Source organism: Trachypithecus francoisi, unplaced genomic scaffold (genome assembly GCF_009764315.1).
Source record: "Trachypithecus francoisi isolate TF-2019V2 unplaced genomic scaffold, Tfra_2.0 Lachesis_group1, whole genome shotgun sequence".
In the NCBI taxonomy this organism is placed as follows: Eukaryota; Metazoa; Chordata; class Mammalia; order Primates; family Cercopithecidae; genus Trachypithecus; species Trachypithecus francoisi.
In genome coordinates, this window is record NW_022681454.1 from 13,987,459 (window position 1) to 14,004,372 (window position 16,914).

Sequence of the window (16,914 nt, forward strand, 5' to 3'; positions counted from 1 at the left end):
TATATAAATTTAAGACACTGAAGTAGAATTCAAATACAGAATGAGGACTTATAAAAATGTACACTCTGCCTACATCAGTAAAAGTAATTTATAAAATTAAATATTTAATCTTAGTTCACTTGTAAACCAAAATCAAGTAAAGTCTGAATCCACCTTCCATTACTTTGGGGGTTAGTCTACATTCTAGGATTCATTTAATAGTTTCATTTCTCTAAGCATCAAGCAAAACGTTAAAATTACAAAACAGGATCATGAAGTTCATCTCATCATGTAGTATGGATCACTCTGTCATTCTTTATCTAGACCTTCAAATACTGTATGTAAAATGTTTCTATACAAAAGGAAACACACAGGATTAGTTCCTCCTCTAAGGCTTCTAAAGAGCTCTACCATGGAAAGCTCTCTCCCTTCCATTTTGCAAGTCTCAACAAGTCTGCTGCTGAGTCAGAACCTCCTTTTTTTTCCCTGATGTAAGAACTATTTCTCCCTTGAAAATTCATAAAGCTTAGGAATAAATTAGAGTCTCCCTGGGGGGAAGGGGCGGGGACGCCAGAATGAATGTGATGGGGAGGAGTCCCATGCTGCGGCCCTGATGATGGCACATGAAACGCTTTTATGAAACGGAGCTGGCCCGGGGTTACCATGGGAGCTCTCCGTGGAACCCGTTCCACGCATCCGAGTGTGTAAATAACCACGCGGAGCGTGTTTGTTCCAGGGACTTTGTTCCTTCTTACTCAAGTGAAAATGCCTGGAATACAGCCGGGGATCCGAGGCTTCATGTTTACCCTATAGAAACACACTCGGCAGCTATAGGATGTCGGTGACAGCACCCCTACCAGCGCCTAAAAACAGAAACAAGCTCAGAGGGAGCTTCCTAGGGCGACGAGGGGGCCCTAGATCCGGCATTCGGGGTCTAGAGGTGCCGGGCGAGGCGCGAGGCGCTCAGCGGACTTCAAGCCTCCAGAGCCCAGATGCGAGTTCACCACAGGACCCCCCAGGCTGGGCCGGGCTCTCGCATTGCGCTGGGGTCCTCGGGCACCTACTTCTACGCGGGCTCGCACGGCGCAGGCGCTGGTCGAGGTCCCGGGCCTCAGTTTCCCCCACGGGGCAGCCCCGCCCTGGGAAGCCCGAGTGGTGCGGCAGGGCTTCTCCTCACCTAGGGCGGAACCGAGGTGACAAGAAGGAGGAGGCACCGCGAGGGGCGGAGACGCCTGCGACCCGGGCAGGTTCTGCGCCGATCCCGCGCCAGGGAGGGGCCGTTGCCCAGAAACCGTCCCTCCCTCCCAGGCGCGTGCTTGCCCTCGTGCGCGCGCCCACCCAGTGCTCCCGACCTCTGTCAGCCAGCCGACCCCCACCCCAACGGGCCTTCCATTTCCCCGGGAGCTGAGAGGCCCGAGGGGACGCGCCGCTCGCTCCCGCCCTCCCGGGAGGGCGAGCGCGCCCCGGCTGCGTCTGCATATTAATGAGGGGCGGGGAGGGGCGACGGGGGCGCGGTGGCCTCGCGCCCGCGCGTGCCGGGACGCACCGCGGGGGGCGGCGCGATTGTGAGGTGGCGCTGACGCACGTTCCGGGGTTCTTAAGCGGCCAGGGCGGCGACGGCGACGGGAGCGGCAGCGGCGCCCGAGCCGGTTTCGGGAGGTGGCGGCGGCGGCGATCGCCGCGAGGGGTGGTGGGGCCGAAGTCGGTGCCCCCGGCTCAGTCACGGTGTCCCTCTGTCACTGACTCCCCCTCCTTCCACCACGGCCGCGCAGCCCCAGCGCCGGCGGCTCTTCCTAGGTGGGTCAGGGGACTAGGAGTGTCTCCTCCCGCTGCCGGCGGCCAGATAAATGAGGGATTTCGGGTTTGGGGTGCTGCAGACCGCCCCGCTTCGAAGCAGCAGCCCCGGGCCCCTGTTCAGCGGCGAGGCGTACGGTCCCTACGCCGTGGGGTCCGCCAACCCGCTGCCCTCTGCCACGCCCTTCGGCCCGCTGTCGCCACCACCGTTGCCTGTCACCGGCTTCTTAGAGGCCGCCTCCCCCTTCTCCATCCCCCTCGGCGGCGGCGCGGGCAGCCCGGCTGCCGCCGCTTCCTCTTCCTCCCCGTTCCTGGCGCATCAGCAGACCATGCAGGATGAACTGCTGCTGGGGCTGACACAGCAGCCGGCGCGGCCGCTTTCGGGGGCGGCGGCCACGGAGAAACTCCCCAACCACCACCCCGGCGGCGGCACGATCGCGGGTGTGACCCACCTCCTCCCCTCCCAGGACTTCAAACCGAGTCTGCACCACCCCTCCTCCTCCGCCTCCTCCTGCTGCTGCTGCCGCACCTCCTCCCCGCAGGACTTCAGTAAGCGGCAGCAGCAGCAGCTGAGCAGCCAGAAGAGGAAAGAGTTCAGCCCTCCCCACCTTCCCCACCCTCCGGACTCGAAGCCGCCGCCGCCGCCGCCGCTCCACTGCCCCGGTCGGTTCAGCCCGCCGCCGCCGCCGGCCGGCCCGCTCCTCCAGCCGGCGCAGCTCGGTCAGCGCCAGCAGCAACAGCCGCCGCAGCAGTTCAGCCTCCCGCAGCCGCAGCACCTCTCGCCGCAGGACTTCGCCCCGCGGCAGCGTCCGGCCGACCTGCCCCCGCTCCCGCAGCTCCCTCCCTCGCCGCCCGCAGCCCCGCGGCGCCGCCACGGAGGCGCGGGCAGCCCTCGCAAGACCCCAGCCCCGGGCGAGGGCAGCGCCGCCGAGTCCCCCAATGCGGGCTTGGCCTCCTCGACGCCGCCGGTGAACCCCGCGCCGGGCTCCATGGAGTCCCCCAACCACCCTCTGCTCAACAGTCCCAGTAACCTCCTGCCCGGCGGTGCGCTTGGCGCGGGCGCCTTCAGCAGCCTGCAGAGCCCGGACCTTCCACACCCGGGCGGCGGCGGCGGGGGCGGGGGTCCCCCAGGAGGCGGAGGGGGAGGCGGCTCCGCGTCGCCGCCACCGCTGCCCGGCTTCGGCACCCCCTGGTCGGTGCAGACCGCGTCCCCGCCACCCCAGCCCCAGCAGCCGCCGCCGACCCAGCCGCAGCAGCAGCAGCCGCCACCCCAGCAGACGCCCCAGCCGCAGCCGCAGCCGCCCGGCTCGTCGGCCACCACCCCGGGCGGCGGCGGCGGCGGCTCGCTCAGCGCCATGCCGCCGCCCAGCCCCGACTCAGAGAACGGCTTCTACCCCGGGCTGCCGTCGTCCATGAACCCGGCCTTCTTCCCGAGCTTCTCGCCCGTGTCGCCGCACGGCTGCACTGGGCTCAGCGTGCCGACGAGCGGCGGCGGCGGCGGCGGCGGCTTCGGCGGCCCCTTCTCGGCTACCGCTGTGCCCCCTCCGCCGCCGCCCGCCATGAATTTACCTCAACAGCAGCCCCCGCCGCCCGCGGCGCCGCAGCAGCCTCAGAGCCGGAGGTCGCCCGTCAGCCCGCAGCTCCAGCAGCAGCACCAGGCGGCGGCCGCCGCCTTCCTGCAGCAGAGGAACTCCTATAACCACCACCAGGTACGGCGGGCGGCGGCATGGCCGCGCCGCGGGACCGGGAGACCGCGGGCTGGGGACGGAGGCGGTGGCTGGGAGGCCGGGGACCTGACCTTAGCCCCGAGAGAAGCCGCGACGGGGGCCACTCGCCCAAGTGAGAGTAGGACTGAGAAGGCGGACAACCGTGACAGGACTCGGAACCGCAGCCCCCGGCGGGGTGGGAGGGCAGTAGCCACCGTGGGCTGCGGGGGCGTGGGAGACGAGTTCGCGCAGGGAGCCGCGGCTGGCCGGGCGCCCCTCGAATGTCCCGGCGCAGCGGTGGGGGCTGGGGCAGGGGCTGAATAGCGCCGTGGCCGCGGGCTGCCGGGCGCGGCGTCTCTCCCTGACCCTCCTAGCTGGCGCATCCCGGGCTCCACCCGGTGCCCTGAGCCTGGAGGGCCGCCCCGAGCCCCTGACTCGGGGAGGCGCGGCGAGGACCGGGGACGGGCCGGGGCCCTTGGAAGAGCGGCCGTGGAAAGTGAACTTGGGCAGGAGAAAAATGATTGTTGGAGAAGGTGCGTGCGGGGGTGCCCTTGACACTGTCCCACCGTCCAATGAGGGAAGGCGGAAGGGCTTTTTTTCTTTGGAGTTTGTTTATTCTTAATTGGCCGGCGGGGATCTCGCCTTGAAGCCGCAGCCCGCCCGGCGGTCCGTCCAGCCGCTCGCAAAGCTCCGCCCGGTCAACCTGCCGGCAGCGCCGCACCCTGGGCCACCGGCGATTCGGGAGGGAGCGGCCGACCGCGCTCCTAGCAGGACCTGGTTCCCGCGGGGTCGCCTCCTTGGCTCACAGGAGTGGGAAGGAGAAACTGTTAGTGACGCCTCGGGTTCAAACCGAGATACCCCACGATTGTCTTAGTTTCTGTGCTTTTCAATGTTGGGGTCATGTTTTGTGGGTTTTAAGACAAAACTGAACTTGGATCTGGGATTAATGTGTTTCCTTGTAGACTCTCGGTACATTTTTTTGGTTGCCTTAACCTTCTGCAAGGGAATATTGAGCCGTGTGTATTTTAAGTAGGTAATATTATGAAATAACACTGGGCAGAGGTTTTTATTTTCCGAATCTTTTCTGATTCAAGATCTTTTTTGTTATTCCCTCAATACAATTTTTGGGTGACCCCTGGATTGGTAAATTGACGTCGAAAGAGTGTCTTGTTGGTTTTGAATCTTGTTAGCATTTCTTGCAGTGTTCATTCTGTTTAAGTCCATTTTCTATTTTCGTGATTAAGGATTGACAGAGACGCAAAATATGACCTTAACCCCATAACTTTTTCAGTTGACCAAAGTTTTCAAGGATTCGTCTTTTTTAAAGTGAATATTATATAAATTAACCCAAGTGAAAGTTAACAGTTTATCTGAGTTAACCAAAGTGATAGTGAACAGTTTTTGTTGAATCACTGATTTCTTTCTTAGAAAAGAGAATGTGGCCTGTAAGGATTGAAAATAGGGATTTTGAAATAATGTTCCAAGTTTTCATGATTTTTATAACCCTCAGCAACTGTCTTTTGTGACTCAGGGTCTTCCTTTTGTTAACTGGAAACTTGTCCACAGAAAATTTTCTGTAGGTAATTTTGTATTCTTAAAGTTGTGATACAGAGCGTTGGAAGAACATATACAATGATCCATATTTAACTGTAATCTGCTTTTGGACAAAAGATGGGTCTAGCCATGGAGTGTGAGAGGTCACATAGCTTTCATATAGAATTTTAGATCACTGGAAGATAACTTTGAGCATTAAATCATTTAATAAGGAAAGTAAGGCCCTCAAGAATGAAGTGGTTTATCCATGGCTCCTTAATTATGCTTTGGAACTCTGTGGAGGAGGAAAGAATAATATATACTCATGATTATGTTAGCATTTAAAAGTTTTTAAAAATTGGTGCTGTAGATCAGGAGTTTCTCTTTTAATTGTCTTATAAAAAGCAGGTTCAATTTTAAGAGAACCATGTTTTTAGTAACTGTATGGTTCATACTACTTTGGCTACATCTTAACACCAAAGTATTAAAGTATAAACGTATTGATAGTAGAATTACCAGGAATGAATACTTCTTTAAAAAAAAAAAAAAACCCAAAACTACGATTATTAGCCTTTTGGTGGATTTACCATTCTTTGATGACTTGACTTTTCTTGCCACAGGTTTTAGATTAGGATATATTTTACTTTTGAAAATGAATCAACGTGATGGAGACTTGTATCAAGATCTCTAGTGGAATAATCAAAGCATATAGTTAATTGGCAGTATACCTCAGTGGATCCACCTATGGGTAACATCAGATACTTGCTTCAAAGTTCATGGATAATTAAGTGAAATAAAAACAAAAACACTTTAAGACAAACTATACTAAAACTGGAATAATATGCCTTAACAGTTAAATAAACAATGCAGAAAAATGACATAGTTTCTATACTACCCTTATTCCAAAAGGCGATTTTAATTTGTGCAATAGAGTAATTCCCACTTTTGTAGCAGTGCAACTTGTTTTGGAAACATGAAGTCAATGTATTTCACTTGCATGAGTAGGATATTTTAATTAACAAAGACCGTATTTTTAGTTGTGTGCCTAGCATAATATGGTTGCTTTAAGATCACCATGTGTGTTATATCTTTAAGAATCTTCAGTTAATTTCAATTTTTTCTTCATATTTATCATGTATACAGTTATTTCTGAAGGATAAAAAGGAACTGCATGGTTCTATTTTAGTAACTGTCATAAAATATCATATTTATAGTACACAAGAAGATGAAAACTTGACCAGCATCAAATATGATTTCACATAGGAAGATCTCAAGACTATTACTTTTATAACCTAGAAAAGATGTATTCTTTTGCCTTTATATATTTCATTCATATAAATTCTTAGGTCTGACATTTGAATTTGAATTGTAAACTCTTTAAATGCCGCAATTTAAATAGCTATGTTTTCCCCAGCCTCTTCTGAAACAATCTCCCTGGAGCAACCATCAGAGCAGTGGCTGGGGCACTGGAAGTATGTCCTGGGGAGCAATGCATGGCAGAGATCATCGTAGAACCGGAAACATGGGAATCCCAGGAACTATGAATCAGATATCTCCATTGAAGAAACCGTTTTCTGGTAATGTCATAGCACCACCGAAATTTACTCGCTCAACTCCATCACTGACTCCAAAATCTTGGATTGAAGATAATGTGTTCAGAACAGACAACAATAGTAATACACTCTTACCCTTACAGGTAAGAATGGTATGTAAATGACCTTATCTCTAATGTTAATCTTTCAAAATAGGGAATTGGGTGGTGGTGGTAGTGGTATGGTAAAATTAACATTTTTTCAAATAAAGTTTTAATTTTTAAGCCTATAATTTAATTAACAAAGGTTAAAATATCTATACAGAGAAAATTGAGAATGTAAAAAAATTCTCTAAACACGCAATGGAAAATAAGCTTAGTAAAACAGAGAAAAACCCATTGTATTGATTAAATACATACTGAAGCTTTCAATTGGCAGCTCTTTAAGAATGTTTTCATGTATAAACTCTAATGGGCCACCAAAATTTGTTTCTCCTATAATATAGCTAAGCTAAAATGTTCTGTAATTTTAGCTATTCTTAGATTTCACTACGATCGGCTGTATATAGATTAGAATATACTTACTACAGCTGTGATTGTGGCAAAATAATATTAGGGCTTTTTTGCATCTAATTTAAATTTATCTTCACTAATTCACCAATTATGTTTTCTAAATGTGGCCTAATACGTTGATTAGACTTTTTTTTTTCCCTCAGGCTTTTTATTATTTTGTTGAAGTTCCTTTATGGCTATTGCAAGTGAGGTTTTTGTTTTGTTTTGTTTTTTCTTAAACCTTTAAAGGATGGAATGAGGATTTAAGATAGAGCTTTATTTTTGGTTTTCTTTCTTTCTTTCGTTGGGTGGGTATGGGGAAGACAACTGCTGATTTCTGATGAAAACTTCTATGCTATTGAAGGTGAGATCTAGTTTGCAGTTGCCAGCTTGGGGCTCAGATTCACTCCAAGATAGTTGGTGCACTGCAGCCGGAACATCCAGAATAGACCAGGTAGGCTGCACAGTGTATACTTTTTAGGATTTCGGTTAGGAGTTTAGTATTTATGTTATGAGTAGGATTTATTATTTACTTTCTTATTATACCTATTGAAACATGTGTTAGAGGACACTGAAGCAATTTATTTTTTAAGGATCACCTGCTTTGAACTATTTAATGTAAGAATTTTTTTATTTTCAAATTTAAGAGTAATTAATCCTTTTATATTTCTAAAACATAATAAATATTTTTGGAAAAAGGGATTATATACACAAGAGCACCTGACTTTAAGCATCAGTCAAACTAAACAGATTGTATCTCTTTTCAGAATTATATGCAATTAGGTACAAAATCATATGTTTACTTAACATGCAGCTTTGTATTTAATGTTTCATAGAACTTTTCAGTAAATTTTTGTCATGAGGTATATTTGTTTTGAGATATATTTCTAAAAAAGACTTCTCTTGGTTCCGTTTTTTCACCTTTATTAAACAATTTATAGCCTAGTATTCTAAATTTTGTTACTGCTTTTGTACCCTGACTTATTCCAAATAATCAGTTTTCTATGGAGAAACCTTTAGTGAAAAAGCTGGGAGTTAGCCTTAATCAAATTACATTCACACCTTTTTACAAAATACTATCTTTCTTCCTGCAAACTGAATTTGAATGTATACTAGGTGTACCGGGTGGTGAGGATTATTACAGGATATAGAAAACTTAGTCCTTATATATGCAGGTTCTTTCTTAGAGAGCTCAAGTTTGAATGAGTATAGACTTAACGTCGTGTGTGTTTTATGAATGGAGCTGTGTTATTCTAAGTCTCTTCCTTGCTTAATTTGTTAACATGATACGATTTTACAAGTAAGGACATAAACAGATTAATAATACATTTGTAAGTAACTTTCTAATCTAGAAAGTTAGCACCAATTTTGATAATCAACCACCAACAATTGTTTTAGCCAAGTCCTGCCTGTTTTCCAAAGTAGTCCTGCCAGGGTCTTCCCTTAGAAGTGGTAGTTACTTCATGTAATTTGCAAGGTATTGTCTTGTTAATATAAGTTAGCTATTTACATCTACTCTCTTCTCTGCTCTGGTCCAGTTAAACCTTATTAGTGATATTTTTATGGTAGCATTTTTGTATTTAAATTCAACACGTGAATGCCTAGGAGATGGTATGTTTAGGAGAAGAAAATTAATGTAATTATTTTGAAGGTGGCAAGAGAAATGTTTTCAGATAGAAGAGGACATAATTACTCTGTTGGTGCGGGAAGAAGCAATAGGATGGATACATATATAGGAAAAATAAGTATCCATGGAAAAGAATACAAAATAGCTGGCATTACAGGGTCCATGAGGCAGGGACAGATGTTGAGAAATCAGCTTATTGAGTTGATTTCAGTTGGTGGAATGCTAGAAAGGAGACAGGGGTGATAATGAAAGGGAAGCTTTCAAATCAGCCTCTGGGGCTGCCCTCCCACTTAGACTTCAATCAAAGCTACTCTGCTTTTACCTGTTTTATAACCTAAGTTTTTAGGGAGATTTATTTTAGGAAAAATGATTTTGGTGCTTAAAGATAAACTTATCTGGTAAACTGCCGAGATATTGGCATTCCCTTTAGATACTTGAGCCAGAGGTGTGATGTGATGAAGGTAGAAGACAGCGGTGGGGGAAAAAAAGAGATAATGGAAGGTGAATGGAACTGGAAGGAAAGAAGGCCTGTTATTTGGATCTTCTTCCTGTTCCTCATAATCTTTATGACATTGAATGACATAGTTTATGGGCTTTAATCTCTCTGGGTCACAGTTTCCTTATCTGTAAAAGGGGGACCTTGAACTAGGCATTTAAGGCCTTTCCAGCCAGCTTTTACACTTTCTCTGATCTGTTTTGGCCATTTCTTTTCCTCCCTGCTGCCCCACCCCCTTGCCTCTATTTTTAGAATACAAGCCTCTTGGTTTCTTTGAGCAAAGGGTCTAAGGCATTAGTCTAAGGAAGTGCAGGTAGTATGTGACCTTTCAACTGGACTTAAAAGAAATGTCATTGTCTCCTCTAAGTACCCTAAAAGTGCTTATACATAATTTGTTAGGTGTTTCCATCTTTCCATAAAAGGTTGAGGTATTTGAAGTTGAGCCTCTTAAAAATACAGCAGCAGCTACAAAATGAAATTGGTATCTTAAAATGTTGGGTGGTTTCTCATTCTTTGGCAAAATTAAAATTATAGAAGATACTTAGTCACTTAAATGTCTGAGGAGATTATTTGCATTTCTGACCTTTTGTCATCACATACAATGTAATTTGAGTATATTTTTGTTAACAAGTACATTATTTTAAAACATTTTACTTTTTATTTCCTTTAGGCTCAAACTTATTAGGGCCTAGAATATAATACAAAATTCTAGAACTGAAGTCTTAATTCTTGTATTTGGATACTGCAGGCTTACCTATATCAAGAGGTGAACACATAATTGAATTCAATAAATAAGAAAGAATCTAGTTTTGTAGGTTGATTTTTATTTCTGCTAATATGTAAAATTTTGTGGGTTGGAATTTTATTTTAAATAAGAATTTTTAAAAATAGAAAACCCTCACATTTAAAACTTTTTAAAAGCAAATATAAATTATAAACATTTCTGACTTTAAAATTAGTATTATATATCTCTATGAATTTCTTTTTTTTTTTTTTTTTGAGTCAGTTTCACTCTGTCACTCAGGCTGAAGTGCAGTGGCATGATCTTGGCTCACTGCACTCCCAGGTTCAAGCGATTCTCGTGCCTCAGCCTCCCCAGTAGCTGTGATTACAGGCAGGCACCTCCATGCCTGTCTAATTTTTATATTATTGGTAGAGACAGGGTTTCACCGTGTTGGCCAGGCTGGTCTCAGACTCCTGACCTCACGTAATCTGCCCGCCTCGGCCTCCAAAGTGTTGGGATTTCAGGCTTGAGCCACCGCGCCCAGCCAGTATATATGCATGAATATCCTCAGGGCTATTAATTACTTTACTTTAAAATGTCATTAGCTAGTTACCCTTGCAAGAATCATACTCAAAATTTGAATTCTAAATTATATTACAATGGAACTTGCAGCCAGATCCAGTAACGTGCACTACTTGGAAGGCTGAGGCAGGAGGATTGATTGCCTGAGCCCTGGAGTTGAGTCCAGCCTGGGCAACATAACAAGACACCACCCCCTCTTCCCAGAAAAATAGGAGTTTTCAGTTTAATGTTAAAGTTACGCTATATTTATTCATATGTTTTAAATCAAAGAGTAAATATCCTTTAACTGAGGTTATTATTACTTACAAGTTTACGTATGACATGTCAGCTCACTGTAAACAAAGTAATGTCTTGCAACAGTATGTGCAAGTGTATGAAGCGTATACATGCATGTCACCCTGCCTTCCACCTGGGGAATTGGCAATATATCAACTCCAAATTTTTGGTCTTCCACACGTTCTACTTGCAGTGCTTGAGCATGTCACCTAAGAAGCTACCTTGAACTAATTGAAGATACTTTCCACTAATCTTTAATAGGCTATTATGATAATGTGGTAAATCATAATTTGGAGATCTGTCTCAGAAAAAAATATTATTTGAGTCTTTACTCACACACACACACACACATACACAAAGCAGTATATAGTTGCATGCCAAGCCCAATTTGTTTATCTAATAAAGCATTTCTTAAATAATGGTTTGTAAACCAGATGAACTTCAGGGACATTCATAGTCATCAAACTGTTACATGCCCACTGAAAATGAAAAAGAATGGACTCTTGTATTACAGCTTAAGTAATGGATGCCTTCTTTTTGTTTCCTATTCTGTGTTCAGTGCTTTAATTGTTCTTGAAATGTTTTCCACTTGTCTTTCTATTTTAATTCTTGTGAGTACTAGAATAGCTTTGGCCTTTTAAAACATTTGATTGTTTTTTTTTCCTGAGAATGACGAACACACTTTGTTGAGGTTCAAAATTAATAAAGAAAATTCAAGAAATGTATCTTCATTCATTCTGTATGTTAGTGTTTTAATTACCCTCAGGATATATGGATAAAAAATACTATTCTTTGTCTTGGAGAAGGTAAGAGTCTAGTTGGAGGAATAAGGGTTATCTATGTGGAACAACTAGAGAATGAGAAGAGAGCTTATGAGATTGAGTACTACGTTATGCAGTGGAGTAGCACGGCATCTGCTACTAATTGAGTATGGTGCGATAACATTGTGTAACAGGAATGTATGGTCAATATCTACTTAAAATTAAGGACAATATTAGCACTACCTTGCTTTATTTTAAAGTAAAAATTAGAGAAGTAAACAAACATAAGTACAATAAAAGCTGATCTTTCTAATTAAGCAGAATAATACATTTTCAAGCATCTGCTAAATCATTAAATATAAGAATGTAGGGTTTTTCTATAATCTTATTTTTCTTTGGAAGAGTACCTCATTTTCAAGAGGAAAAGTTTCTAATTGACCACTTATTTTAAAATAAAACAGGGTTTTTAATATATCCCAGCAAAAAAAGTAATTATCTCTTCAAATTGTAATTGTTTGAATTCCTTTTGTCATACCGCTTCTAATATTGTGCATTGACCTCCTTAGTTATTTTTCAGTGTTTATAATCTTTGCTTAGGTCATCTTTTTTCAAGATTAGGATCACTTTATTCTTTTGTGTGTTTTTCAGCCTTTCTAAGCTTTTATTGACACTCCCGTAAATGTTTGTGGCAAATGTCTGGGTTTAAGAAAAACCATGAAATAAGTATTATAATAAAAGAGGTTCTACCTTTTCCAACAATGTTTTCTAATCATTTTATTCTATTAATTATTATGAGATTCTGTAATCTCAGTTTCTGAAAGGCCATTTAGTTGATTCTTTGCCAGATAGTTTTTATATTTTAGAATTGATTGCATGCACACTTTTCCTCATAGATTCTTATTTTTGTGAATATCTTGGTGTTTTCAAATAGCCTTGTAATAAATGTAAATTACATTGCTATGATTTTCCATATTTATTAATGATAATTAGTATTGTTGTGTTCATGGTCACTTGAAAATTGCCTTAGTTCTTCTGTTTAGTTTTTAAACTGATGGCAGTTTGCATGAACACAACTTTTCCTAATGTCTTTATTTCAGAAGAGTGCATGAGTGTGTGTTTTATAACCAGATTTGTTTCTGTTTTTTCAGGAGTCATATTTTAATTCCCACAGTTTATTTAATGGAATTATCTATATCTTTTGCATGTAAGCCTATAGGTTTCATTAAATTCAAAAAGCAACTTTGAGATGTCATGTGCTCTTTGGTTGCTCACGGCTGTTTTATGTTTGTTGCTTTAAAAATCACATGGGATGCAGCTGATGCTTTACAAAGTATAACCAAGCTAATCTTTTTAAAATAGCTTTGCTGTTTTCTTTCCTAGAGTAGGAGTGTAGGATCAAATACTTAACAGAAAAAGGAAAATAAGAGACCTTATAAGTAGGCGTCTCACTGATTGAGTTAGATATAGACACTCAAGCTGAAGTTATTAATAGATGCAGCCTTTTTGAGTAACACCTCTCAAAATTAATTATATAGTGGTCACTGATATTTATAGTTAGTTTAAGGATGTTTCTCTTTCATACTTTAAATATTGTCCATGACCCAGGCAATAATTTTACCATGCTCTAGAGCAAGATCACACCTCTTACAACGAAGGTAGAGTGTACTTTCCCCTACACCTCCAGAAAAAGGAAGTTACTTGGGAAATATTGTTTGGGTGATTTATTAGTTACCATTAATTAAGGTCATCAGTTGACTGGGCATAGGTTGATTCTGTTCAAAGTCATCAACCTAAAAAGATAACTATGAACTGTAATATATTTCCTTTGTGAGGATTTAGGGTAAGGAGGATAATAAAGTGTTTTAAAGTATTTACAATATATTCTTAGAACCGTCATGATATGGCACACCTGCAGAGGGATTTTTTGCTTAATTATATGAACATTAACTTTTGTCATTACAGCTTATATTTTATAATTCTATTTTAAATACATCTGGGAACTTTCAGTATAATAGTACTTAATCTTCCATTGGGTTGTTGGAAATTCAGGTTCATAGCAAGCCACATTAATCTGATGCTTGTGTCAGTTTAGTCAATTAACATTTGACTACCTATTCCATTGAGGATTCTGAAAAAGTTTTATAGTCCTTCGCAATTACTGTTTAAGAAGTACAGTCTTTCTCCTCACAGAACTCGACTTTTTTTTTACATTTTTTACTGAGTTTTTATGGTAAAGATAAAGGAGTATTCATTCAACAGACATACGAGAACTAACTATATTCTGTAATTAGTCCCTATTCTTAATCAACTTAGAAGTTTAGTGGAAAAGACAGGAAAATCAACAAATTGGTTATGAACACAGTATTGTGGAAGTACAGGGAAGATGGACATATTTGGATAGATTCCTAAAATTAATATGTCATTTTTGCCCATATGGGCCATCCTATTCTCTGTTTCTGTTTTATTAATATTTCATTAATTTTGGAGTATTTTGAGTCTTTTTCTTTTCTGTAATTTTTAAAGAGACTATAGGCATAATCTTGTCTGACATGATTATTTTCTAGGAGTTAGAACCAGAGCCTAGAGAGATTTAGTGACTTCAGACGAAGAAACTAATTGCTTCTTATGAAGTGTGATATCCAGGCCTGCAGAATCAGTATCACCTGGGAACTTGTTAGAAATACATATTCTCAGTTTCCACTCCAGACCTACTGAATTTGATGTGTTTCAGCAGTCTGTGTGTTTAACCAGCCTTCCATATGATTCCGAAACATGCTCAAGTTTAGGAACAACTGTTACAGCTCATTGATTCTTTGTGCCTCCATCACTAATCAAAGTCACTGTTCTAGAGAGCGGCTGTTATTGATGCATGTGTTTTACCTCAAGGGCCTTTCAGTACAAATCAGTAAATAGTACTGATAGTTAATTTGTGATAAAAGCTGGAATAAGAGCCTCCAGTTTAGCATTCCTTCAGTCATTCCGTGTTACTTTTTACCTTTTTTAAATCCCTGACAGCAGCTTATTTAGTCTACAGTGCTGATTCTGAACCCCTAGATTTAAAAAGGCTACAACCTTAATTTAAGCATCAAAGTAAAGTAAATAAATGGACATATTCTTAGAAAAGCTACTTAGGTTTTTCTTTAGCTTTCTAAAGAACTGATTCTGAATCTTCTCTGGATTGTGGACTCCCGTGGAAAACTGATGAAAGCTATAAACATTTTCTTCAGGAAAAAAAAAATTTATGTATACACTAGTCACCACTTATCCTTGAGGGATACGTTCCAAGACAATCAGTGGATGCCTGAAACTTCAAATAGTGCCTTCATATACTGTTTCTTCCCAGTGAAAACGTATGTATGACAAAGTTTAATTCATAAATTAGGCACAGTAAGTGACTAACAACAATAATTAATAATAAAGTAGGACAATTATAGCAATGTAATGTAATAAAAGTTATGTAAAAGTGGCATTTCTCTCTCTCTCAGAATATCTTATTGTATTGTCCTACAGATAACTGAAATCGTGGAAGGCAAAATGCAGAAAGGGGGGGACTACTGTACACCCATGAACAGTCTATTATATATAATCTCAGAGACTTCTGGTCTCTATTGAAGCTCATGGACCCAGGTTCTTAAGTGCCTTATTTTGATTTCTATGGGGACTTTTATTTCCACTTAATTTTCAGATTCTTCCTTTCCATTTTCTGTGACAATCATTTTTTAGAGTTTAGAATGGACTATCCTGCCTCCCCAACATATACATAAGCTTGCACATGCATGTACACACATACTTAACTGGGTGGGTGACTATTTTGGGAAGACTCCTAGATGATGACATGAGCCAGAAAGCTTCTGTAGTGGTTCCCCACATACCTTTTTTCAGATGCATTCAGTATGTATTGAACAGAATACAGTGGAAATTCATGGACATTAAAGAGTCATATTCTTTCAAATAAGCAAGTGAAGGGATTGAACATTCAGCAAACAAGGTTCTGATAACACAAGACTTTGGAGTCTTGGTGAAGTAGCAGACTTAATGAGATTACTGCTTTTACTCTTCTCTCCTCCATGTGCCTATTTTGCAGGGGAGTTGGGGGAGGCAGGCTTAAAAATGCAGACACAAATAAGGAAGCACTTTAGAGAGTAAGATATGAATCTGAATATTCTAGGCATTAGTCCTTGTTCTGTTGTTAGTATCTTATGCTTTTGATTTTTGCCATATAAGATGTTTATGCACTTACTATGAAATTCAGACTACTATGTCAAATAACAAAGTGTTTGATAGATGTTTAAAGTATGGTGCAATTATGGAACTAAAATATTTCCTCCCAAATATTTATTTTCCACGTGCCAGTATCTGTCTTCCTAAATACTTGAGAAAAGTTTAGAAATTAACCAAAAAATACTTTCTGTGTATGTAAGATTTCAGGAAACTTTATAGAGAAAGGTAACCATAGAAATTATTTTACTGTTTTGCATTAGTATTGCCAATAAAATTAGATTGCTTTTGATAAAAGATTTAAGAGATAAATGTCCTGAAAATAATGTCCTCCAATACAAGGAACATTGTGGCTCATGAGATCTGTAGTTACTGGTATTTTTGTGGGATACAGATTAATTAGTAATATATTAATCAGATGTCCTCTTTTATGTAAGAGAATTTAGATAGTATTTTTATAATCACGTTTTGAAAATGCATAGATTATAATGCCTTTTTTCCTCTTCTCTTCCAGGATCGAAGTAGAATGTATGACAGTTTGAATATGCACTCTTTGGAAAATTCCCTTATCGATATTATGAGAGCAGAGCATGATCCTCTTAAGGGTAGGTGACTTTTTAAAAATATATGTTTATGTTATACACCAATTTGCTTATCTAAATAGTTTTTATATGAAAGTGAACCCTAAGTAGCACCTATATCCACTATAAAATTCTATTATACATTTATTAATGAGAATCTTTGTTTTTATGAAATGCCATACTTTTTCCTTTGTTACTTAATGTGAACTCACCTACCTTGACTTACAATTTAAGGAAAATTTACTATTTAGAGACATGCTTCAGTTCACCAGAGAATGAAGAATGGATCTAAAAGTATACACTATTCACTTTTCTAGAATTCTTTCAAGTACAAAAATACTAAAAATATTTCTTGGAATACTTGTATTCACAATTTGCAGTGATTCCAGCCTAGAATTTTCCCTAGTTAACCTCCTTTCTCTATTTTTCTTCTACTGTCGTAGGGTTTTGAAAGGGGGGGAATATTTTATAGTGGCTTCTCCATGGTGAAAAATAGCTCTTCATAGAAATTGACACAAATTAGGGAAAAGAACCGGCCCACTTATCCTATAGTA

At 42.0% G+C, this 16,914-nt stretch overlaps 1 protein-coding gene across 9 annotated transcripts in view; it reads left to right on the plus strand.

Moving 5' to 3' along the window:
- The first annotated feature begins 1,616 nt into the window (after positions 1 to 1,616).
- Positions 1,617 to 16,914, plus strand: part of CPEB2 (cytoplasmic polyadenylation element binding protein 2) — a 65,923-nt gene continuing 50,625 nt past the window's right edge. For 2 of the 9 annotated variants that reach the window (XM_033213775.1, XM_033213777.1), the window contains exons 1-4: positions 1,617 to 3,482; positions 6,427 to 6,708; positions 7,460 to 7,549; positions 16,294 to 16,384. In XM_033213775.1, the coding sequence (XP_033069666.1) occupies positions 1,827 to 3,482; positions 6,427 to 6,708; positions 7,460 to 7,549; positions 16,294 to 16,384 (2,119 nt within the window). In that variant the 5' untranslated portion in view covers positions 1,617 to 1,826. Of the gene's footprint in view, positions 3,483 to 3,690; positions 4,013 to 6,426; positions 6,718 to 7,459; positions 7,550 to 16,293; positions 16,385 to 16,914 lie in introns of those variants that run through there. The other 7 variants (XM_033213778.1, XM_033213780.1, XM_033213779.1 and 4 more) reach the window with 5 other exon arrangements.